This window comes from Leucopleurus acutus (assembly GCF_964270905.1).
Source record: "Leucopleurus acutus genome assembly, chromosome: 1".
NCBI classification, from domain to species: domain Eukaryota; kingdom Metazoa; phylum Chordata; class Mammalia; order Artiodactyla; family Delphinidae; genus Leucopleurus; species Leucopleurus acutus.
Window position 1 is genome coordinate 184777800 of NC_139142.1, and position 21547 is coordinate 184799346.

General features: G+C 39.8%; 1 protein-coding gene across 2 annotated transcripts in view; it reads right to left on the minus strand.

Annotated features, from left to right (window-relative positions):
- Positions 1–21233, minus strand: part of ANKRD26 (ankyrin repeat domain containing 26) — a 91369-nt gene extending 70136 nt beyond the window's left edge. For both annotated transcript variants that reach the window (XM_082846726.1, XM_082846725.1), the window contains exons 1-5: positions 20875–21233; positions 12438–12552; positions 12102–12275; positions 7824–7930; positions 3955–4025 (exon numbers count right to left, since the gene is read on the minus strand). In XM_082846726.1, the coding sequence (XP_082702852.1) occupies positions 3955–4025; positions 7824–7930; positions 12102–12275; positions 12438–12552; positions 20875–21104 (697 nt within the window). In that variant the 5' untranslated portion in view covers positions 21105–21233. The remainder of the gene's footprint in view (positions 1–3954; positions 4026–7823; positions 7931–12101; positions 12276–12437; positions 12553–20874) is intronic.
- Positions 21234–21547: the final 314 nt, after the last annotated feature.

A 21547-nucleotide genomic window follows, 5' to 3' on the forward strand; every position in this document is an offset into this window, starting at 1 on the left:
TAACCAAACTGTGAGACTGACAGAAAATGATATCATTAGTAGAATCAGTACCATAAACTGACAATAGCAAACTTAAATAGCATGATATTTCTGGACTTCCATCACTCAGAGCAGTGCATAGAGAATATATGTATTTTGCCATCACGTAACACAACTTCTCCGGCTCTTCAGTTCAGGGTAAAAACGCCCTGTCACAAGGAAGCCTGGTCTACAGGCACTGTACTTTAGAGCATGGCAAAACACAGGAAATAAACTCTTTCTGGCCCTATTTCCAATTGCAAGATAAGCATGAAAGACTTTGTAATTCCAGTTTTATAAAGGATAATCTCCTGAAAGGGAGGCAGGGAAGGGCAAATGGGGTCAACTGGATGGTAAGGATGGAGAAGTTGAATTTTTTTTAAGTTTGAAATATATATACATTTTAAAAGTATAATCTCTTGAGACTGTGTCCTTCCATTGCTCAAGAGTCTATCTGGACCCACCACATAGAGCAGCACGGTCCAAACAGTTAGTGCTGTGTAGTCGTGAGGGATGTCATTTTTCTCAACCCTTCCCATTATGTGGCAAATGATTATAGAAATCATGCTTCTTCAGCTTGTAAGGCATATGTCATCGTATCTTAAGCTGATGAACAAAAAAAGGGAGGGAGGAAAGGAGGGAAGGAGAGACTCTGGTACTGCTGGACAACATTTCACATGTGTTGTCATAATCTGATGCTGGGGGAATGAAGTACATGCAGTAACTCCACGGGGAGAGGACACCTGCAAGCTTGCGCCTGGTGTCCTGCAGATTTCGCACCGTGCGCCTTTTCCCTTTGCTAATTTTGCTTGGTATTCTTTCACTGTAATAAATCACAAGCATGAGTACAACCACATGCTGAGTCCTGGGAGTTCTATGGAAGAGCCAAACCTGGTGTGGTTTGGGGAACCTCTCAAACAGTTGCATTGTTTACATGAAGTCTGTATTATTTGGGTTGATGTGTTATATGTGATTACAGTCAGGTTATTTCACAGAATAACCTTCCTCAATTTTGTTTTTCTTGATATTTGCCTTGGAGATTCCTGTATTTCTATATCCATTTGAATAAAGGCGTAAAAGGGATAGATGAAACAGTGACGTCAGAAACTAATTGAAACAAGCAACAATCCTATTTCAACAAGAAAAAAACCAAAGAATTCTGATGATTGATAATATGTTCTAAAGTATGCAAGTTCCTATAAAGAAAATGAAAAGATCAGTTAATTTTCTCCAACTAAGCAGCGTTTAATTCCTCACGGTTGACTCTCAGGTTTTCTGTTTTGTTTTTGTTTTTGTGGCCACACCGAGTGGCATGCAGGATCTTAGTTCCCCAGGGATCAAACCCATGCCCTCTGCAGTGGAAGCAAGGAGTCTTAATCACTAGACCACCAGGGGAGTCCCACTCCCAGGTTTTGACAACTCTGGGAAGACGCGGGCAAGCGTACTCACCAGGCCAGACTGTTTTCGCTGACCCTGGGTGGGCAGCTGCCGCTGTTATGAAAAACTTAGGTAGGACCTTGGTAGACGTGATAATTTTTCCATATTTGGACATCAGAAGTACCACTCATGTAAAAAGTAGATGTTATGACTCTTAAATTGTCCTTATGAAAAGGTTACCACCAAAGAACTTTTAAGAGTTAAATCCAACTTTCTTTTCAGTAATTTTACTTGATAGAATTGATACTCCCTCCTTGAATTTTTCATTTAAAAAAATTTTTGCAACATCACCACCATTCTCTACTTTTCTTTTTTTTGTTTTTCCTTTTTAGTTTTTATTTTGAATGAGAGTTTTATTTAGCACACTCAATGAACAAATATAGGAACTGATCTACCACGCGCCACAACTAGAGAGAAGGCCACACGCTGCAACAAGGGGCCTGCACGCCACAACTAAGACCTGACGCAGCCAAAAAAAATAAATATTAAAAAAAAAAAAAGAAACTGATCTACGTGGAACAATGCTACTTCCCTCCATCTCAAGACCCTCAGTCCTCAGTTAAGGGCTTTATAATTCCACTGACATCTTTTCGTTATTGGCTGGTACTCAAATTCCTAGAGGAGGATCCCTGCAGTATGTGACTCAGATTGTCCCCAGGAGACCTTCCCTTTGTCCCGCTGCGGAGCTCAGTGCCTGCCCTACTTTTCTCCAGCCCCTCCTCAAGTGTTCTTTACCAACCATCCCCACAGCACCCTTTCTGCACCAGCAAAACTGAACTGCTCATAAATCCTGCCAAGTCCACTCGTACATCTTAGCCTGTGCACTGCTGTTCTTTCTGCAAAACATGTGATCTTGATAGATGTTCCTCCAGCCAAACGCTGTCCTTCTGCCTCTTTACCTGGCAAACTTCTCACTCTGCACGCTTACCATAAGGTCCATGCACTTTTTAAAACTCGAATCCCTCACCATGGACTTAAAATATCTGGCACATATGAAACACCAATTTAAAAAAATACATAAAGACAATTTATAAACTCCTAGTGGGCTCTGGGACATAGTAAGCACAGAATAAAGTATACTAAATAATGAAAATGATCATTATAATAACAAGCTCCTGGAGGGCAAGGGCTGTGTTTTTGTTGTTGTTGTTTTGTTTCGTTTTATTTTTTTGTGTGGTACGTGGGCCTCTCACTGTTGTGGCCTCTCCTGTTGTGGAGCACAGGTTCCGGACGCGCAGGCTCAGCGGCCATGGCTCACGGGCCCAGCCGCTCCGCAGCATGTGAGATCCTCCCGGACTGGGGCACGAACCCGTGTCCCCTGCATCGGCAGGCGGACTCTCAACCACTGCGCCACCAGGGAAGCCCAAGGACTGTGTTTTTTACATGTTTGCATCCTGTGACATCAGAATAGTGCCTAGTACCTAAAAGATACTTGATAGTTAATTTGTGGACAAATAAATAAATAAATAAATGTGTTCTCTGAAAATTCCATTTAAAAAAATACAGAAATTAACCAGGGACAACTCTATTATGAGCACCTTGAAGACCAAAGCTCTATTTCATCTCTGTATCTCCTCTAACGTGTAAAACCAACCTACAGAAGTTCTTTGATGGACAGAGGTCTACTATGTTAGAGGTGTCCTCATACAGATTGTACAACGCGCTAGGTGCCACATCTAGGGAACACAATAGTGTTTTTCTTAATGTGAAGTATTTTTGTGCTTTTATTAGAATTTGCTGAGTCTCCAGTTGGGCTATTTGAATATTATGATAATCCTTTAACTAATGGCAACAGAGCATCTCATTCTAACAAAATTATAGTGTCATGACAATTATCCAACACACAGAAGAAAACATCTGGTTCTGATGAAGTCAGCCTATCTCACTCTGTTTGGACTTGTGAGGAATGAAGTTGGTAATAGTGAGACCTCGCTGGTACAATAATATGGAAAATAACCAGTGCTTCTCTACCAGGCATTGCTTTTCTGACTTCTGTGCTATCAGTAGGTATCTTTCAAAAATAATCTCTTCTTGGTACGCTGCACACTGGCTCAGCTTTGCAGGTCTTCTTGTTTGCCATCTGTTTAAAGTACCAGGAAGGTACTGTTGAGTTCCCAGGCTTAAAGTTGGTAACTTTTTTAGTGAGGCTAATCACTATACAATAACTAATATTCATGTGATTATAGAGGAAACATACAACATACTAACCGAAAAATCTTTTTTCTTATTTACACAAAGATATAATATGGGATTTTAGGCGCCATGATTAAATATGTGGATTTCTTTTCAGACAATACTGTCTCTGATTTTAAATTACCTACAATTAACTTCTTAAACAATTCTGAATACTAGACTATTAAGAAATTAATTAAAAAAATAAAAATATACATGCAGTTTACACACTGGCTTTTTTCATTGCTTTTTCATTATTAAAACTTCCTCACTCTTACTTTATCTATGGTAGGGTCACCAAGAGTAATTCACTATCAGACGTCTTACCTGGGTTGCTATTTTGAGAAGGAGTTTTAGGTCTCTTTTCTTCTTTATATTCAGAAATCAGTTGGCGATTGCTATGTATTAAAAATGTGATAAATAATATTACTATTTTAATACTAATATGAAAAACAATTACCAAATGTATTAAATTCTTAGATCACTTCAGACAATGTCAGAGCTATTATCAAAACTTCAATTGTGGGACTTTCCTGGTGGTGCAGTGGTTAAGAATCCGCCTGCCATTGCAGGGGACACGGGTTCGAGCCCTGGTCCGGGAAGATCCCACATGCCACGGAGCAACTAAGCCCGTGCGCCACAACTACTGACCCAGAGCTCTAGAGCCCACGAGCCACTACTGAGCCCATGCGCCGCAACTACTGAAGCCCACACGCCTAGAGCCCGAACTCCACAACAAGAGAAGCCACCGCAATGAGAAGTCCGCGCACTGCAACAAAGAGTAGCCCTCGCTCACCACAACCAGAGGAAGCCCGCGCACAGCAACAAAGACCCAATGCAACCAAAAATAAATAATATATAAATTAACTTTAAAAAATCATATTAAAAACCCAATGTGTGTGTCTTTTCATAGGTTTAACATTCTAATGTTGCAGTTTTCAGGAAAAATGTCAGCAATCAGGGTGATTAGCTGTCCTTTCTTTGTGGTTTGTAATTCAAGGACTCTCAGCTATTCTATAATTTGTAACTGAATTTATTTATAAATATATGACCTCATTAAATTAGATAACATAACTGTCCCCCATTATCGCAGCTAATCGCACCAAGAGTAGAAAACTAATCAAAGTTCAGACCTGGCTTGGACCACTACTACTCCTTCTCTACCTACTCAAACTCTGAACCAACAGATCTTTCTTAGAATGATGCTTAAGCTCCATGTTCATCTCCAATTCACTTGGAAGACATAACTCTACTTTTACAATAGATGCTGACAAGTCCTGGACAGGGCTTACCTCTCCTAATGCCAACTAACCTACTTGAGATTCAGGGATTTCTGGTGAATGGGTTCCTTATGAGGCAGAATCTGAAAATACTTTGAAGGTTGAGGCAGATGTAAATCATTTAGAAGATTTTCAGATCACTTGAGGGGCCAACCTCAGTTACGGAGTCCCAGGCAAGCTGGCACCCACTCCTCTGAGGAGGAGGATATGGGACCTTCCACGACCTAAGAAAAAGTGCCCCACAGGATAGAAAGCAGCCTTGAGGTTCAGGTCTGGTAACAAAGGAAAAAGGAAAGTCAGCTCTCTCCCGGCAGGAGCATTTGAACCTCTCAGAAAGCCTAAAACAGTTCCCATTGACATCTGCTAGCAGAAAAGACAAGAGCCTCAAAGGGTAACCCATCGTGAAGATCTGGGCTAAGATGTGGGCTCTACATAAGGTTTTTGAGTGTGTCGGGGAGGGTGTGTGTGGCTAAAGCTAGGAGGCCCAGGTGCCAGGACTGGGTGCTGGTGCTTTGGAACAGTGGCTGAGCTGCAGGCATATGTATGAGAACTAAAAAAGTTGTCACTTTGAAGTCTAAGTGTGCATCACCATGAAGACTGAGGAATCCGGATCAACAAGGACATCCCGGGAGCAAAGGTCGATCGTGACCCGACTGCAGGACCAGTTTCTTTTTTCTTTTAAAGTTATTAAAGGTCTTTATAGAGCAACATCCAGACTCCAGATCCAGCTGCCAAGGAGACCCTGCTAAGACCAGTTTTAGTAGCAACACTGCAGCAACAGAATCAATGCAATCAACAGAATGATGAGAATGCCCTTTTTTCCCCCTCCAAATGACTTGTGGAAGAGGACTGTCTCTTTGATCTTAGGGAATCCCTTAGGTTCTTGCAAAATTTAAGAGGGAGAGTATAGAAGTAAGTCCCCAAGAGAAAATATAGGATAGTCTGCTGAACTAAACACTTCAAGACCCAAATAACAAGTTAGAAAAATCAGAGCTGTGACACCACTTGTACCCCATGCATAGGGGTTACACTTGGAATGAAATGGATAATGTTAGGATCTTTAAGGATATAAAGTCTTAAAGTCCTGAGATAAAGAACCCTGTGCCCACTGCTACATCTAACTAGTCTGGTCTTTCGGCTGGTTTCCAGCTGATGATGGGGAACATCTCACCACCATTCCCAATGCACCAAACGAGAACTCTCATCTGTCACATAACAAGTAACAGTTAAATTATTTTTAACCACAGTTTAGTGATAACTGGCATTTTAATGTAAACACTTACATATTAAAACCACTAATAAGAGCATATTCTTCTGCGGTCCATCCATAGATATCTTGAGAAAAGACATCAATACCTTGCTGAAGAAGAAGCCTGACTATATTTGTTGATTCATAGTTTACAGCAAGTATGAGAGCTGTTCTAAAATAACAGAGAGATAACTTCACCCTTAGGAACTTTAGCTAACTTACTTTAACAGCTAATTTGATATACTTTACCAAGTTAATATCTTGCCCATCCATGCAGAACTGACCATTTACATATTCAAGTGTTCATCTTTGTAAATTGCCTCCAAGGCTAAAATGAAGGGACAAAAAAGAAGCCTCCTGTCCCACTCGGATGACATGTAGAAGAAATTGCTAATTTGAAGTCCTTGATGGACAAGAAACTATGCTGAGGTCACTTATCTGAAGCAGGTGAGTATATAAAGGAAGAATTCCCCATTTCTTCCTTAGTCTGTTGTATTATACTTCAAAATCAGCTAGAGGTCAGGTTAAGGAAAAGCTATTTGCAGGCTTAAAACAATAATATTAATAATAATGAAATAAAAATAGTCATGGTTGCAGTTAATGTTGCTGATAAGCATGTGCTAGGCACTAAATGAAATACTATATATGTAATCTTTCTTCCACACAACCACCCTTGAAGCATATACTACTATCCTCCTTTTCATATCAGGAAACATATTTGCTGATAATAAGTAACGTTCCCAGGGTCATACACCTAGTAAGTAGGAAAACTAGGAATTAAACCCAGTCTGAATCTAAAGCCCATCACTTTCCTCCTTATCACCCATCTATGACTTGTCTTCATTGAATGAAATGTTTATCCAATTAAAGCTATCTTTCTTCCTTCTACCTTCACCAATTAAAAATAAGAACATCAAAATGTACTAGAAATGGGGCTTCCCTGGTGGTGCAGTGGTTGAGAGTCCGCCTGCCGATGCAGGGGACACGGGTTCATGCCCCGGTCTGGGAAGATCCCACATGCCGCGGAGCGGCTGGGCCCGTGAGCGGTGGCCGCTGGGCCTGGGCGTCTGGAGCCTGTGCCCCGCAACGGGAGAGGCCACAACAGTGAGAGGCCCGCATACCACCCCCCACAAAAAAAAAAAAAAGTACTACAAATGAAAAAGGATAAAAACTGATGAGCCCAAAGTATCTGGTAATAGTGATTAACAATCACTTAGTGATAACCTAATAACATCAGTACTCTTCAAAGAAAGTAATTTAAAGCAAAGAGTCATCCCAAAGACATGCATCTTTTAAGGAAAAATATATACAAAGTAGAGGTTAAAAAATTATTCTAAAAGAATTAAGAAATTCAATACTGTGTCATAAGGTAAATTAAAAAGTAGAATCCATATTTTAAAAAGCTAATAAAACTAATACGAAATCCCTTAGCTATTATAAGATCGTGTGACCAAAAAACGAAAAAAATCAGGTTGCAAATGACATCAGTCAATATTATAAAGGAATATGAATCCTGCTATATATTATTTTTCATGATACACAGTCAGAGTAATTGCTTTTCGACCTGATGATGTGTTGATTATACATTAATCCTCTTCTTACTAATTTAATCTGTCACCACTCTAGAACAGCACTAAGGTTTTTAAAAAGAAAAAGAACTACTGTACCTTTTCATCTTATCAACTACATGTATATTTGCTTCTTTCTTTACTAAAAATTCCACCATGTGCTGATTGTTTTCACTTACAGCAAGTAAAAGTGGTGTGAGGTCCTCCTGTAAGACAGCAGAAACACTTTATACAGAAGGTACAAAGTTACATATTTCTAAACTGAATTTTAAAACTTATAATAGATTCTCTGAACTTAAACATCTAATATAGAAAGTAAATAAAAAGAAGTCCCTTCCTTCTCACCCACGCTGTGCTTCTTCCTTCTCTTTAAAATGCTCACTTCTTTACATGATTAACTGCAAAGTCATTCTCTAAAACTCACTTCCAACATTTACCGGTTCCAAGGATCTTTGCTTCTATCACAGTATTTATCAGGTATACTGGAGTTACTTTATTGCTCTATACTAGTCTATACACTCTAAACACTCCTCCAGAGATAATCATTTAACTATTAAATCAACTGCATATTTTAGGAACAATGCTGAGGAGAAAGATATAATATTGTCTGCAACATGCATAACCTATCCAACGATAACCAATTAACCTCCTAAGGTTTACAGACATTCCAATGGGAATATGATTCTTCACATGAACATGTAAAGAAAAAGAGTTTTTTTAAAAAAAACTTATAAATTCTAACTTGAAAATTTCAATCCCATTCTTAAGAGATTCTTTTAAAATATGAAATAGATTATAAATTAATGACTGTTTTAAAATCTAGAAATAGTTATCAAAATAAACTGTAATACAGGAACTGGAAACACAGATGCTTATGGAGGCAAAGTAGGTGACCCAAGTAAGTGAAGAACCCAGGTGAGGCCAGCAAACCGGAGAACGCGCACCATACAGAAGGGGCACCCTTTGCACGGCAGACCAAACAGTAGCGTGGGCTCAAGGGGGACCAGATTGGATTCCTTAAGAGAAGCCTGAAATGCAGATTTCTGCGTGAGTCTCCTAAATTTTAAATGCTGACTCAATTTGTGGAGAAAAGCTAAACACATCCAGGGGCCACGTTTAGTCTATAGCCCACTTGTGTTTTTATGTTTGCTGTGAGTGTTTCCAAACGGGTGGATATAAAGCAAATATTTGCATGTAAAACCTTTCCTTTCTTTAGTATCATGTGTTTTACAAAACAAAAGTGGGTCCCAACATGTAATAAAAATTGCTATTAAGATTCATAATACCCACTTCAAGAATGTTTCCAATGCCTGTTAAAACTACAATCTATGGGCTTCCCTGGTGGCGCAGTGGTTGAGAGTTCACCTGCCGATGCAGGGGACACGGGTTCGTGCCCCGGTCCGGGAAGATCCCACATGCCGTGGAGTGGCTGGGCCCGTGAGCCATGGCCACTGAGCCTGTGCGTCCGGAGCCTGTGCTCCGCAACAGGAGAGGCCACAACAGTGAGAGGCCTGCGTACCGCAAAAAAAAACAACAAAAAAAAACTACAATCTATTTCTATAATTCTCCCTGATGTTAACCAAATGGATAATTAGTTCATAAGACTGCTGAAACTAAATTATTAAAACAATTCCTATCTGTACTGTTACTAACTTCATGGGTTTTGTTGTTTAAAACTATCATCTTGCTTATGCCAGGGCCCAGTGAACCTAACAGACACACTGCAAGAGTCTGTCATGCAGCTTTCACCAAAAGAAGGCTCATGCTTTACTGTTACTGCAGTCAGGAAAACCCTGTTTGTGATAAACATCTGCTGACCTAACGACCTGGATGATAACAAAAGGTGCAAAAATCGCAAAGGCTCATACTCTACTTATTAAATGACTCACCATGAGCAAATTTCTAAAGACTCTCTGAGTGCCAGTGAATGACTAGTGGTTGGAAGGAAAAAGGAGTTATTCTTCAAGCCAATAGATATTGCCAATAATATCCCTTTTACCTTCTCAATCACAGAGGCAGAGAAAGATAAAAGTCAGGCTAATATTGTTGGAAAGGAGGGAGTTGATGGAAGTAGCATCTATCAAACTCCAGCTCTTCTAGAGATTTCTTATTTTTGAGATCTGTGAATTTATAAATCACACTCATCCATTCCATTGTTCTTAACCAAGGAATGTATCAGAATCTCGAGGAAATATTTCCAAACACACATGTCTGGGCCTTCCTAGATTTAGTCAATCTAAATCTTAGGGGAGAGCCTAGGCTTGTAAATTTTGTATAAGTTCTCCCAGGTGACTGTGGTTCACGAGAAGAATTCTAGCTGAGAATTAGTGTAGCAACCATGTCAGTCTCATCTCCTACCCACATGGCCAATTCCTTTTCTCAATTGAGGATTTGGAAAAAAAAAAGAAAAGTGTAAGAGATAAGAATCACCAAAACTACATTTAATTTTTCTGGGTAAATAGGTAGAACAGGGACAAGTAAACTCAAAATGCAACTTGATCTCATTACTTATAAACCCTTTACTTCCCATCAAGACATTCTAGATTTGAGAGCAGAGTCTAGACTCTTATCTAAGTGGCTGTTTCTGCCAAAACAGGATAATATGTCAGTTAATTATTTGTTCTTCTCCCTTATTTCCCATTTAATCACCACACGTTCACTGCCAATCTGATTTCCTCTGAGTCCTCCTAAAATTGATCTCTAGGCAAGGTTACAATTCACTTAGGCTCTTTCCCAAAATAAGAATTATTATCCCCGAAACCTGAAAAGAACTTTGCCTAAATACATAAACTGAAGGGAAAAAAACCCCCCAAAAACCTCTTCTTGGCACTTCCTAACTGCCAAATTTCCAAATTGGCCTGCATATTTCTTTTTTTTAAATTTAATTAATTAATTTATTTATTTATTTATTTTTGACTGCGTTGGGTCTTCGTTGCTGCGCGTGGGCTTTCTCTAGTCGTGGTGAGCGGGGGCTACTCTTCCTTGCAGTACGCAGGCTTTTCATTGCTGTGGCTTCTCTTGTTGCGGAGCACAGGCTCTAGGGGCGCGGGCTCAGTAGTTGTGGCTCGCATACTCCAGAGCGCAGGCTCAGTAGTTGTGGCTCACGGGCTTAGTTGCTCCGCGGCATGTGGGATCTTCCTGGACCAGGGCTCGAACCCATGTCTCCTGCATTGGCAGGCAGATTCTTAACCACTGCACCACCAGGGAAGCCCGGCCTGCATATTTCAACTGCTCTCTCCTTTTCCTTTTCCTTTTTCCCTCTGAAGCCTTAGGTAATGAGAGAGAAATCATTTTTACATAAATCATTTTTTAATAACATAGGAACTTGTCAACAGCAGCAAGATTGTTATTATTGTAAAATGCTTTTGTTTTGTTTGAGTTTTAGGACAAAGTCTATCTCCAAGGCAAGTTTTGCATTTCTGTGTTGTTTTACAATAATCAGGAAAAAAATTTGAGCGGGGGAAAAAATATTTGGGGAAAAAAAAAGTCTTACCTTTAACAAATGCAATGTTTTCACAAATATCTGCTATAGACACATAAAAGAAAGCTATACCCTCTAATGCTGCTTTAGAAATATAATGATTTAAAGTGAAATCTTAGATAATTAAGTTATTTCAAAATATTTTCACTCAGGGAATGCTTGAGCTTCCAAATATGTAAAACTGACCCCATTTATGTCAGCAGAGGGAGCTCCTGGCGGGGCTGCAGCAGGAGGAGGTAATGTGTATCCCAAAGAAAAAGCAGGAACAGCAGCTTCGCCATCACCTGCTCCCCATGCACAGCTACAACCCTGCTGAGGAGCCACCCGAGGCTGAGTGTGGAAGACCCCAAGGTGTACATGGTAGACCAAATGGCCACCAGCATAAGTGAACACCCTTGCTGGGTGTCAAACACGACCTGCCCCACTTTCCCCAATCTTAGAACCTGGGGTCCTGGAGGACTCAGGGCCTGCTGCCTGCCCTGGCCACCTGCACTCACCCAGCTCTCCCTGTTGGGTACTGGGTCTCCTTCCTCCTCCCATCCATCCCCAACAGCACCCATTCCCTGAGCCCCTGCAAGCAGCCAGCTCCCACCTCATCTCACTCCCCCCAGGTCTTTGTCTTGTGTGGGCTCTGAGCCCACCACCCACTCCCAGGCATATCCTAATGGGAAGATTTCCCTTCTGGGGTAGAAGGGTGGCTGGGAGACAGAATTGTGCTCTTTCTGTGAGCACCACCTTTCTCCAGCCCATGACTTGGCTTTGGAGTTGTTTCCATGGTAACAGGGCCTGATGGGTGGTATTCAGTATACATATTATTATAGATAAAACATCTGCAGCTAAAACAAAAAAAAACAACCATGTATTGCAAATATTTTGTAAATATAGTTGAGCTATACCTTGTTCCTTGCTTCAATGTTGGCGTCGTGTGAAAGCAGCTTTGCTGCGAGTGATATATTCTGATAAAGGGCAGCATAGTGGAGAGCAGTGTTGCCACTGATATCCATGACATTTGGGTCGGCACCATGTTCCAGCAGAATAGTTGCACACTCCTCTTCCTGGCATTGTATGGCCTATAAGTGTTACGCCAAGACACAGATTGTAAATTCTAGAAATTCAGAGTAAACATTCCAGAAGTTTCACCAATTCGTTATATTTAAATGAGATAAATCCATTTTTATTCTAAGCAGTTAAATCAAATCCATCTCACGTTGACATGGTTGGCTACTATGTACCTTCATCAGCGCTGTCCTGTTTTCGTTGTCACAGAGGTTAAGCTGGCATTTTCTCTCCACTAGGAGAGTTACCACTGCTGGATGGCCACTGGCACAGGCCAAATGGAGAGCAGTCCTACGAAACCAAGAGGAGTTTTTAGGAAATTGTAGTGCACTATTTCAAAACATACAATTGTTCATGTAATTGAAAACATTTAATAGCATGCTATTCCTATCCCTTTAAAACAAATATTTAGTTTTCTTCTGGAGAAAGAACAATATATATTAGCTCTTCTTACTCTCCACATTAATGAAAGAACAACCTGCTTGAATAGAAAGAGCATGACCTTGAGATTCAGCTCAACTTGGGTTTGAATTTGACTTTAACTGTGTCACTTATTAGCTGTCACTTAGCCTTTCTGTGCCTCAATTTCCTCATCAACAAAATGGGGATAGAGCAGTAGTTATCTCACAGGACACCACTGTGATGTTTAAATGAGAACCCATGCAAAGGGTTTAGAACAGTTCCTCGCACAGATAACAGCTCAATAATTATTAGGTAATATTATCATAATTATTACTATTATTTTACAAGGGCAACATTTCAATTAAGTAAAAGGATATTATACCTCTTTTGAAGATATGTCTTGAGGACTAGAGAGAACACTGTACTTCAGTGATTCTAATATGCTCATTTTCTCACATTTTAACATCTCTGACATTGGAATGAAATTTATAATTCATGATGTCTTACAACTATAATTGGTAGCATTTTTTGTCTGTTCGTTTCTCATTTTTCCTGTTGGTCTAATTATCTCTGTCTCTGTGCCTAAAGTTGCCATTTTTTTTAAAATTTAAGTATAGGTGATGTATAATATTATATATTACAGAATTTCCCTGGTGGTGCAGTGGTGAAGAATCCATTTGCCAATGCAGGGGACACAGGTTCGAGCCCAGAAGATCCCATGTGCCACAAAGCAACTAAGCCCATGCACCACAACTACTGAGCCTGAGCTCTAGAACCCGCTACTGAGCCCACACGCCTAGAGCCCGTGCTCCACAACAAGAGAAGCCACCACAATGAGAAGCCCGCGCACCGCAAGGAAGAGTAACCCCCGCTCGCCACAACTAGAGAAAGCCTGCGCGCAGCATCGAAGAACCAACGCAGCCGAAAATAAAAAAATAATAATAAAATAAAAATTATATATCATAGGGGTACAACATAGTGATTCACAATTTTTAAAGGTTATATACTCCATTTATAGTTATTATAAAATATTGGCTATATTCCCCATGTTGTACAATATATCCTTGTAGCTTATTTTATACCTAATAGTTTGTACCTCTTAATCCCCTACCCCTATCTTGCCCCTCCTCCCTTTCCTCTCCCCACTGGTAACCACTAGTTTGTTCTCTATATCTGTGAGTTGGTAACATTTAAAAAAATTTCTATATTAATATATAAAATAGTGGGGCATCATACAGTCCATGGTGCCTTTCATCAAATGAAATAATGGCCTGTATAACGGGTCTACTGCAGTTCTAGTCACACGGTTGGCACTTAAATAACTTTTAGTTCTTAAAGGCATGATGAGCAATATTGTAAAACACCTATACTTCAATTTTTAAAAAATAATAAAATAAAAGCAGCACGGGGAAAGAGAACTAAAATAACAAGCAAAACAAGAATTTTTTAAAAAGTAATTCTAACTCTGATTTTCAGGAAACTTTAAGCCAAAGGAAATTCAGGATTCAAATGAATAGGAATGGCTCATTTTATTCAATATTTACATTTATAGATTGTGTGAAATCAGACATTTCCAATGATCAATATTAGTATTTAATACCATTATAAATGTTCAAAAAGGACAAGTAAAGGTTATCTTTTACAATTTCCTACCTTCAGAAATGCTTCTGTTTGAAAGAAGGGAGAAAAGCTTCAATTGAGACTAAGCCTTAATACTTCAAATTTTAAATTTCTCATCGTGCTCACGGGGGCAACATGAAGTTTTTAAGGATGAAAGAGTTCTGAGAGATAGATGCAGGGTCCTGAGTAGAAAGCATCTGCTACATAATAGGTATTCAAGTTATATTTGATGAACAAATGGATTAAACAATGGATAAACATAACTGGAGAGTTCAATAATTTTTTTAACATCTTTATTGGAGTATAATTGCTTTACAATGATTTATTAGTTTCTGCTGTATAACAAAGTGAATCAGCTATATGTATACATATATCCCCATATCCCCTCCCTCTTGCGTTCCCTCCCACCCTCCCTATCCCACCCCTCTAGGTGGTCACAAAGCACCGAGCTGATCTCCCAAGCGATGCAGCTGCTTCCCACTAGCTAGCTATTCTACATTTAGTAGTGTATATATGTCACTGCTACTCTCTCGCTTCATCCCAGCCTAACCTTCCCCCTTCCTTGTGTCCTCAAGTTCATTCTCTACGTCTGTGTCTTTACTCCTGTCCTGCTCCTAGGTTCATCAGAACCTTTTTTTTTTTTTTTAGATTCCATATCTATGTGTTAGAACATGGTATTTGTTTTTCTCGTTCTGACTGACTTCACTCTGTATGACAGACACTAGGTCCATTCACCTCACTACAAATAACTCAATTTCATTTCTTTTTATGGCTGAGTAATATTCTATTGTATATGTGTGCCACATCTTCTTTATCCATTCATCTGTCGATGGACACTTAGATTGCTTCCATGTCCTAGCTATTGTAAATAGAGCTGCAATGAACATTGTGGTGCATGACTCTTTTTGAATTATGGTTTTCTCAGGGTATATGTCCAGAAGTGGGTTTGCTGGGTTGTATGGTAGCTCTATTTTTCGTTTTTTAAGGACCCTCCATATTGTTCTCCATAGTGGCTGTATCAATTTACATTCCCAACAACAGTGCAGGAGGGTTCCCTTTTCCCCATACCCTCCCCAGCATTTACTGTTTGTAGATTTTTGATGATGGCCATTCTGACCAGTATGAGGTGATACCTCATTGCAGTTTTGATTTGCATTTCTCTAATGATTAGTGATGTTGAGCATCTTTTCAAGTGTTTGTTGGCAATCTGTATATCTTCTTTGGAGAAATGTCTATTTAGGTCTTCTGCCCATTTTTGGATTGAGTTATTTGTTTTTTTGATATTGAGCTGCATGAGCTGCTTGTATATTTTGGAGACTAATCCTTTGTCAGTTGCTTCCTTTGCAAATATTTTCTCCCATTCTGAGGGTTGTCTTTTCATCTATTTTATGGTTTTCTTTGCTGTGCAAAAGCTTTTAAGTTTCATCAGGTCCCATTTGTTTATTTTTGTTTTTATTTGCATTTCTGTAGGAGGTGGGTCAAAAAGGATCTTGCTGTGATTTATGTCATAGAGTGTTCTGCCTAAGTTTTCCTCTAAGAGTTTTAGAGGAATTTCATTCCTCTAATTTCATTCTTTTATATGTAGCTGTCCAGTTTCCCCAGCACCACTTATTGAAGAGGCTGTCTTGTCTCCATTGTATATTCTTGCCTCTTTTATCAAAGATAAGGTGACCATATGTGCATGGGTTTATCTCTGGGCCTTCTATTCTGTTCCAGAGGTATATATTTCTGTTTTTGTACCAGTACCATACTGTCTTGATTACTGTAGCTTTGTAGTACAGTCTGAAGTCAGGGAGCCTGATTCCTCCAGTTCCATTTTTCTTTCTCAAGATTGCTTTGGCTATTCAGGGTCTATTGTGTTTCCATACAACTGGTGAAATTCTTTGCTCTAGTTCTGTGAAAAATGCCATTGGTAGTTTGATAGGGATTGCACTGAAACTGCAGTTTGCTTTGGGTAGTATAGTCATTTTCACAATGTTGATTATTCCAATCCAAGAACATGGTATCTCTCTCCATCTGTTTGTATCATCTTTAATTTCTTTCATCAGTGTCTTATAGTTTTCTGCATACAGGTCTTTTGTCTCCTTAGGTAGGTTTATTCCTAGGTGTTTTATTCTTTTTGTTGCAATGGTAAATGGGAGTGTTTCCTTACTTTCTCTTTCAGATTTTTCATCATTAGTGTTTAGGAATGTAAGAGATTTGTGTACATTAATTTTGTATCCTGCTACTTTACCAAATTCATTGATTAGCTCTAGTAGTTTTCTGGTAGCATCTTCAGGATTCTCTGTGTATAGTATCATGTCATCTGCAAAAAGTGACAGCTTTAATTCTTCTTTTCCGATTTGGATTCCTTTTTCTTCTCTGATTGCTGTGGCTAAAACTTCCAAAACTATGTTGAATAACAGTGGTGAGAGTGGGCATCCTTGTCTTTTTCCTGATTTTAGATGAAATGGTTTAAGTTTTTCACCATTGAGAACAATGTTGGCTGTGGGTTTGTCATATATGCCCTTTATTATGTTGAGGTAAGTTCCCTCTATGCCTACTTTCTGGAGAGTTTTTATCACAAACAGGTGTTGAATTTTGTCAAAAGCTTTTTCTGCATCTACTGAGATTATCATATGGTTTTTATTCTTCAGTTTGTTAATATGGTGTATCACATTGATTGGTGTATATTGAAGAATCCTTGCATTCCTGTGATAAACCCCACTTGATCATGGTGTACGATCCTTTTAATGTGCTGTTGAATTCTGTTTGCTAGTATTTTTTTGAGAATTTTTGCATCTACGTTCATCAGTGATATTGGTCTGTAGTTTTCTTTTTTTGTTACATCTTTGTCTAGTTTTGGTATCACAGTGATGGTGGCCTTGTAGAACGAGTTTGGAAGTGTTCCTCCCTTTGCTATATTTTGGAAGAGTTTGAGAAGGACAGGTGTTAGCTCTTCTGTAAATGTTTGATGGAATTCTCCTGTGAAGCCATCTGGTCCTGGTCTTTTGTTTGTTGGAAGATTTTTTAATTTTTTTTTTTAGCAGTACGTGGGCCTCTCACTGCTGTGGCCTCTCCCGTTGTGGAGCACAGGCTCCGGACACGCAGGCTTAGTGGCCATGGCTCACGGGCCTAGCTGCTCCGCGGCATGTGGGATCTTCCTGTACCGGGGCACGAACCCGTGTCCCCTTCATCGGCAGGTGGACTCTGAACCACTGCGCCACCGGGGAAGCCCTGTTGGAAGATTTTTAATCACAGTTTCAATTTCAGTGCTTGTGATTGGTCTGCTTATATTTTCTATTTCTTCTTGGTTCAGTCTTGGAAGGTTGTGCTTTTCTAAGAATTTGTCCATTTCTTCCAGGTTGTCCATTTTATTGGCATATAGTTGCTTGTAGTAATCTCTCATGAATCTTTGTATTTCTGATGTCAGTTGTTACTTTGGAGAGTTCGATATTTTTAAAGAAAACTTTTGGGAAGTAAAGCAATACTTATGCAATAGTAATAATCATTTACATTTGTATTTTTGATTTTTTATTTTCATAAGAACACAACTAAAACTCTATAAACTTTTGCAATAGTAATAATCACCACTTATATTTACTATTTTTTATTTTCATAAGATTGCAATAAAGTAAAATGATTAATCTATAATCATTTACATATTATAGGTAATAAAGTTACACAAAATCAAAAATGTGTATATAGCGAAATATATATCTAGTAAAATCTACAGGCATGGATAAAAAGATTCCCTTTACTTCTGAAGAGGTTAAAAGTTGTCAGAAGATATCAATCCTTGAAAAACTTCCAAAAAAATAGAAAGTGAGGAATTATTTTTATCTGTACAAGATTCATATTCCTGCTCTTTCCCAGGATTATTTCACTAATACTAAACTTTTACTAGAATTTTTGTACATGTTCACTGTAGAAATCACAGATTTTTTTTTTTTTTTTTTTGCAGTACGCGGGCCTCTCACTGCTGTGGCCTCTCCCGTTGCGGAGCACAGGCTCCGGACGCGCAGGCCCAGCGGCCACGGCTCACGGGCCCAGCCGCTCCGTGGCATGTGTGATCCTCCCGGGCCAGGGCACAAACCCGCATCCCCTGCATAGGCAGGTGGACTCTCAACCACTGTGCCACCAGGGAAGCCCCACAGATTTTTTTAAAAGGAAAAGAAAGCTTCACCTATAATATAAGTGTGCAGAAATAACAAATTTTATCATATTTTTGTACATATTTTTGGCTAAGATAAGACCATAGTCTTCTTGTGTTTATATATAATGAAACTGATTTTTTTTCCTCAATGTTCTACCAAAGTACGTCTCTGCAGGTCAACACACATCTGTTATCTATGCCACCTTCAATGGTCACATATTACTCCATACCAGATACACTGTAATTTATTTTTAAAATCTTTGAGTTCGTCTTAATACATTGCTATTTTAAGCAGTGTTGAGAACAACAAATTGTATGTTACCTATCTCTAATTTATCTCTAATTATTTACCTCTAATTTGTATAAAGAGAATTGATGTGTAAAGGGAATATACATTTTTTAAATGTGGTACTTATCACCAAATTGCCTATTTGATAAGTCAAAAGCAACTTAGACTTTAAGCAGCAGTATAAGTACCACTGTTCTTCATCTTCACAAACTTTGTGAAGGAAAAATGTTTTTCATTCCTCTTTAACTTAAATTCCTTTTATTACCAGAAATGCTAAATTTTTTTCCCTATATCCATTGGTCACTTATGGATATGCAAAAAAGTACTTTGCTCAATTTCAAATTAGAGGTTTTTTCCCCCTTACTGATTTCAAAGAATTCGCTGTAAAATGAAGATATGTTTTCTTGCCTGATACAAATATGTTGATATATTTTAAAAGCTCATTGTCTTTTATTTTGTTAATCTTCTTTTCTGATCTACAGAGGGTTTTAATTTTTTTATGTTGTTAAATCAACCTCCAGAATTCTTGCTTTTGAAGTCATTCTTAGGAAGGTCTTTGTCAGCACAAAAAATGTATAAATAGGAATTTTGTTTTCTTCTGGTCGTTTTCTCACTTTGAGTATTTAAAATTTTTGATCTGTACTCCATCTGAAACTTATTTTTGTGAGATAAAAATCTAGTTACTTTTCTCTAAATAGTTAGCAGTTTACTTCTCCACCATTTACAAACAATTTATTTTTTCCTTCTAATATGAAATGTCATCAGTTCAAGTTCTAAAGTCTTACATATATTTGGGTGTTTGGGCATTTTCTATTCTGTCCCATTCACTTATCTGTCTTTTCAGTTGTCAGTAAACGAATAATTTGTGGGAACTTACAGCACATTTTGATATCTAGAAGGGCAAATCTTTGTCTACTACATAAAACTTTTAATTTCATCACAACAAATAAAGAAAGCATGTGAAACTCAAAAAATTTTAAACCACCATATGCTTATTTGGTTTAAATATGGGAAGACCATATTTTAAGAAAATGAGTCTTCCTATTCAAGGACACAGCCATCTTCCCACTTCAAAGCTGTCTTCTAAGGTCCTTCAGTAGAGAACATATATACATAGGTGTACACTGATATAAAACGGATACTGCAGGCTTCCCTGGTGGCACAGAGGTTAAGAATCCACCTGCCAATGCAGGGGACACAGGTTTGGGCCCTGGTCGGGGAAGATCCCACATACTGTGGAGCAACTAAGCCCGTGCGCCACAACTACTGAGCCTGCGCTCTAGAGCCCGCAAACCACAACTACTGAGCCCGCATGCCACAACTACTGAAGCCCACGCACCTAGAGCCCGTGCTCCACAACAACAGAAGCCACCCCAATGAGAAGCCCACGCACTGCAATGAAGAGTAGCCCCCACTCGCTGCAACTAGAGAAAGCCCACGTGCAGCAGTGAAGACCCAACACAGCCAAAAATAAATAAATTAAAATAAATTAATTTAAAAAAAAAGAATCCGCCTTCTAATGCAGGGGACACGGGTTCGAGCCCTGGTCCAGGAAGATCCCACATGCTGCAGAGCAACTAAGCCCATGGGCCACAACTACTGAGCCTGCGCTCTAGAGCCGGCAAGCCACAACTACCTAGCCCACGTTCCACATCTACCTAGCCCACGTTCCACAACTAACTGAGCTCGCGCGCCTAGAGCCCGTGCTCCACAACAAGAGAAGCCATCACAATGAGAAGCCCGCGCACGGCAATGAAGACCCAACACAGCAATAAATTAATTTTTTTAAAAATAGATACTGGATTGTATCTGAAGAATTTTTAGTCCAGAAGTTTATCTGTCATGAGACAGATCATTTTCCTCATTATGCACTTCTCTGTAACATATAACATTACGGTATAAAAATGTGTACATTAAAAATAAGATACTGTTCATGTTTAATTTCGTTTCTGTGGTTACTGACATTCAGTCAACTGACTTTAAAACTGTCAGTAAAGTGCTCTATAAGGGGAATCATGAGCGGGTCCGAAACCAGCTAAGGCTTTTGCTGCCTATAAAGTCTGCGGGGCGCGGGATCCCACGTGGGTGTCCACGAGCCTCGGAGGGGAAACTGACAGCAGGGACCCCACCCAGGCCCGCCCCTCCTCCTCCCGCCCGCCCCAGTTACCTGTTCATCTTGTCCCTGTCGTTCAAGCCATTCTTCCCAAGCAACAGAATCTGCTGCACTTTGGCTACGTTGCCCACGCTGGCAGCTTTGTGGATCTTCCCGAGATCCTTGTCTCGGATGTGGTACTCGGGCCGGGAGTTGATTCGATTACCGCTCTCTCTCCGCGAGCCGGTGAAGGAGCCGAAGGGCGACTCGCCCTTCTTACTTCCGAAGCCAAAAATCTTCTTCATTGCAGAGCCTACAGGCTTCAGACACACCTCACCTCCCCCTCGGCTTCTCACAGTCTCCTGAGCCCAACACTAGCGGTACAGATAAGCCAACGCGGTCTGGCCACAACATCCCAGCAGGGAACCTCCGCGGTTTCTCATGTTTCAGCCCAGACTAACCCTAGCCAAGCGATACAGCTAAACACAGTGCGCGTGCGCGCCTTGTAAGAAGGCGTCACTGCGCTTGCGCACAGAGGCCCGGAGACCAGGAGTGCCCAGTGCGCATGTGCGAGGCCCAAGCGTCTGAAATCTCTGCGATTCTTTGTGGGCCGCGCTGGGTTCTTTTCCAACGTTGGTGCAAGCTGGCTGAGCGTTTCCGGACATTTGCAAATGTTAGAATCTCCCGTGAGAAAGTCGTCTTCGCATGCGACTGGGGCTAGAGTGGCGGGGAGCTTCAGGATGCTGAA